A 4,881-nucleotide genomic window follows, 5' to 3' on the forward strand; every position below is an offset into this window, starting at 1 on the left:
TAGAAGGTAATGTAAGTGAATTACAAAATAATTTATGGGAAGGTATGACTCATGGAAAGGGCGAGCGGCGGAGTGCGGCCGGCCAGGCGGCAGACTCATGCTGCAGGTGAGGGGGAGGGGAGGCTCAGGCAGTGAAGACAGCACAGCAGTGAGGGGGGAAAATATATAGGCCGGGTGTCCTGCATGCATTATTTATTATTTTACTTATAGATACGATGCATCCTTTGGCACAACATGAAAGTAATGGTGCTAATCTGACGATTATTGACACTGGATTGATAGTTTTTCCTGTGGAACATATAGGTTATATAGCTACATGAAATAAAATCACGCCATGAACACTTTACCCCCCATTTCTTTTCTTAAATGCCTGGACGGTGTGGTATTGTGAGTAAAACAAAAAAAATGTGTGTAATATAGCCTACCTTGAACCGTGAAATTAGAAAATGCCTCAAAGCATGTCATGTCCCGCGTTTAGGAAATGCTACTTCTGAGAGAGAGAGAGAGAGAGAGAGAGAGAGAGAGAGAGAGAGAGAGAGAGAGAGAGAGAGAGAAGGTTAGGTATAGGTGAAGGAATTAAGTCACGGTGGGAGCATAATCCAGTTGTGACTGGATCAGGAATTAAGTCCAGTTGTGACTGGATCAAGGGTGGGTGAGGGGGTAGAAGAATGGGCTAGACTGGAGTGAAGAAAGTGGGCGTGGCATGATAAGTGACAATTGCTTATGTATTTCACTATTATTCAGTGTATTAATTACAAACCGTCATCCAGACAATACGTTGCACATCTTCTCATTGAATTTTATCATATGAAGACATCTACTCATGAACACCTGTTCCATATTTCCTATAAATTAAGTGTGAATGGGTCCGAGAAAACACAAATTCAGCGGCAGAGACTCTATTTCGACCACGGAGATAACCTCGCTACTTTTGCGTCCGCACAGACGTCATAAATAGGTCACGACCTTGACATCAGGTGCATTCAAGAAATAGCCGCCAGCCTTTGCAGTGTCAACATCTTTACTCGATCCATTATATCGGTAAGTCTTGAGTTCCTAAGTGTCTGTTAAATGTTAATGTTAAGTTGTAAACCTTTGTGTCTATCACAGTGACAGTCATCTCCCATTGTCTGCCAACTTAATGTCAACCTCACAGTGTGAACTATATAATTAAATTGTCTAAAATTTAAGGAACGTCACATATTGTCTACCAAACTTTACAATGTCAGTCAACCTAACAGCTGTTTTTTTTTGTTTTTTTTTCTTTCTTTTTAGCTGTGCTGGACACCCCATCATGGCTGAAGGAGGCAGCATTATTGAAGGTATCAACAAAACATCTGAAGATGGCAGTGAAGCTGAAGGGGGTGATGCAGTTGAACAGACAACTGGAGATGGCAGTGCAGCTCGTGATGCAGTGCACAGATTTAGAAGTCAGACCAGGAAAATAATACTGAATGTGTACCATTTCTTTCGCGGACAGTGGGGGACAGATTCCAGCAGTGAAGTAGTGGAGAAAACCTCGAAGGCTACAGATGTGTCAGTAAGCACAGTGAAAAGGATTAGGCAAGAGGCAGCTAGACATGGCGGCAGCATCCTCCCTTCACCTGTTCAGCAAAGCAAGAGAGTGAGACTGAGGGGCAACATCGACAGTTTTGACAAGGACTGCATCAGGAAGGAAATTTTATCTTTCTATGAAAGAGGAGAACTGCCAACTTTATCTGCCCTTCTTGAGAAAGTAAAGGAGGAGCCAGTGAATTACCATGGTGGAAAAACAACATTGTGGAAAATTGTGAGAGGGCTTGGATTTCGGCACAAAAAAGTGACAAGTGGCAGAGCTATTTTAATGGAGCGAGGTGACATTGTGGCACATAGAACTGAATACTTAAGACTGATTGAAAAAAATAGAAATTGCAGCCCCTCCACACGCAGACAAGAAGTGTACATTGATGAAACATGGGTAAACCAAAATGAATGTGTGCAACGATGCTGGGCAGTGGCTGATGGATCAGTTGGACCGAAACTTAAAACTGGTAAAGGCTCAAGATTCATCGTGGTACACGCCGGAAGTGAAGAGGGTTTTGTTCAGGGTGCACTAATGCTGTTTCGGTCAAAGTTTGGTGCAAAAGGTGATTACCATGATTCCATGGACCATGAAAAATTCAAAAGGTGGTTTGAGGAGCAGCTGCTACCAAACATAAATGAAAGATCGCTAATAATCATGGACAACGCGTCTTACCACAGCAAAATTGAAAATAAAATTCCAACGTGCAGCAACAGGAAAAGTGAAATTGTTGAATGGCTTTCTGCTAATAACGTCCAACACGATCCATCAGTGTCAAAACAGAAACTAATACAAATAGCAAAACTAAACAAAGAAAAGCAGAGATACGTGATTGATGAAATAGCCCGTGCCAATGGACATCAAGTGCTGCGACTGCCACCTTATTACTGCCAGTTTAATCCAATAGAACTTATTTGGGCACAGGTAAAGAGTGACGTTCGGTCCAAAAACTCTAATTCAAATCAGTCCCTTAAAATTGTCGATGAACTTACAAGAGCAGCAATAAATAAAGTCACCAAGGAAGACTGGAAAAAGTGTATTGCTCATGTTAAGAAAATAGAGGATGAATACAGAAGTAAAGACATCGCTAGGGAACATCTTCTTGAAAACTTTGTAGTGAATATCAATGATGAGACCGATGAAACAAGCGAGGGAAGTGGTGATGAGTTTGTGTAACCTCTTTGTATGCTTGTGAACTCGACGACAGACGCAACACATAATTTCATCTTATTTTCCAGACAATCTTTTGACATGGTTTGACTTCTCTCTCTCTCTCTCTCTCTCTCTCTCTCTCTCTCTCTCTCTCTCTCTCTCTCTCTCTCTCTCTCTAAAGAAGGAAAGACGCAACAAATGTACTTGTTTAAGATTAAAGGATAAATATTGGATGAACATTGCCAAACAAAATATTTTCTTAGACTATATTACGTTTATGTGTAAATAAATGAGGAAGATGTAAATTCCATTGTTTTCCTATATTCCTGTAAAGTAATATAAATGAAACCATTGTTGTAAAATGCCAATATAAAGCCTCAGCTATGGTAACTCTTGCCTTATATGCACCTATATCACTGGAACCATATCCCACACAACCATGCTTTCCTTTAGAATTATGTAAAGTGGCACCTCCTTCCTAAAGCTGTGTGTGTGTGTGTGTGTGTGTGTGTGTGTGTGTGTGTGGCCTCGCAAACCTTAGCGGGAAGAAGTCCTATCTTCATGGCGTGATTTTATTTCATGTAGCTATATAACCTATATGTTCCACAGGAAAAACTATCAATCCAGTGTCAATAATCGTCAGATTAGCACCATTACTTTCATGTTGTGCCAAAGGATGCATCGTATCTATAAGTAAAATCAAGTAAGTAAAATAATAAATAATGCATGCAGGACACCCGGCCTATATATTTTCCCCCCTCACTGCTGTGCTGTCTTCACTGCCTGAGCCTCCCCTCCCCCTCACCTGCAGCATGAGTCTGCCGCCTGGCCGGCACTCCGCCCGGCCGCCCTTTCCCTCATGAGTCATACCTTCCCATAAATTATTTTGTAATTCACTTACATTACCTTCTAACTATAAGTTGACAATTGTATTGCATTCAGGAGACATCCCTCAATGAAATGCAATAGTTTATAGCAGCATACCTTTGAATATTTATTCAGGAAATGATGATAAATAAACAGCGTTATAAAGATATCGGAAGAAAGCTTTCACTTCAACTCGCCAAAATTTCTTTATAGTTGCTTATTGCTATCTTTTTCCTGAGTAGCGAAAGTTCCCCATTCATTGCCGAGTCTAAAGGTACCAACAGAAATTATCTGTCACGTACATGAGACAAGATATAACGAATAAAACATAAACATATACCATTATACACTGCCTCTCAACACGGTGAGTGAGAGAGGCCGCCAGCCAATCAGCGCTCTCCTTACCCCCGTCCCCACCTCCCTACACAGCCTTGTGTCGTGCTGCCTCGCTGCTCCCTCTTCCCGAAAGTGACACATGCTCATAAATAATTCAGTAATCCGCTTATATTATCATCTAACTATAATTTGATGATTGCATTCCGTTCAGGAGACATTCTTTTATGAAACGCAATCGTTTATAACAGCATTCCTTTAAATATTTACACAGGAAATGATAATAAATAAACAGTGTTATAAAGATATCGCAAGAAAATTTCCGCTTCAACTCGCTAAAACTTCTTTATTATTGCTTAGTAATAGTTTTTCCCTGAGTATCGAAGCTTCTGCATTCACTGCTGACTGCAACGGTACCAACAAAAATGGTCTGTTATGTGTATGAGACAAGATATAACGAATAAAACATAGACATGTGCCACGCGAGCATTCATTATGCAGCCTTTCAACACAGGGTAAGCGAGAGACAGCCAGCCAATCAGCGGCCTCGTTACAAATGAGGCTCGGCTCCACGGCTCAGAGTTAAGTGAACAGCCTTTAGTGGCGTCCCTCAGGGCTCGGTTCTTGGCCCAGTGCTCTTCATTATTTACATTAACGATGTGGATGTTGGACTCAATAATCGCATTAGTAAATTTGCAGACGACACAAAGATTGGTAACTCGGTTCTCACTGATGAAGACAGGCAAAGCCTCCAAGAGGATTTGCACAAAATTTCATCTTGGTCGGATAAATGGGAGATGCCCTTTAACGTAGACAAGTGCCAGGTCCTTCAAGTTGGAACAAAAAATAAGAAGTTCGATTACGAAATGCGCGGCGTTAAACTCAAAAGTGTTTAATGCGTTAAAGACTTGGGGGTCAAAATCGCGTCAAACCTCAAATTCTCACATCAATGCATCAATGCAGCAAAT

At 41.2% G+C, this 4,881-nt stretch overlaps 1 protein-coding gene across 1 annotated transcript; it reads left to right on the forward strand.

The window, feature by feature from the left end:
* Positions 1-209: 209 nt before the first annotated feature.
* On the forward strand, positions 210-2,862 carry LOC126994933 (uncharacterized). Its single transcript, XM_050854199.1, has one exon. It carries the CDS (start codon positions 1,223-1,225, stop codon positions 2,735-2,737), a length of 1,515 nt encoding a protein of 504 aa, XP_050710156.1. The 5' UTR covers positions 210-1,222; the 3' UTR covers positions 2,738-2,862.
* The last annotated feature ends 2,019 nt before the right edge of the window (positions 2,863-4,881 follow it).

The sequence above is a fragment of the Eriocheir sinensis genome, unplaced genomic scaffold, assembly GCF_024679095.1.
Source record: "Eriocheir sinensis breed Jianghai 21 unplaced genomic scaffold, ASM2467909v1 Scaffold926, whole genome shotgun sequence".
In the NCBI taxonomy this organism is placed as follows: Eukaryota; Metazoa; Arthropoda; class Malacostraca; order Decapoda; family Varunidae; genus Eriocheir; species Eriocheir sinensis.

Coding starts and splice junctions, on each gene's coding strand:
- LOC126994933 (XM_050854199.1), top strand. CDS start 1,223: ATGTCAGTCAACCTAACAGCTGTTTTTTTTTGTTTTTTTTTCTTTCTT.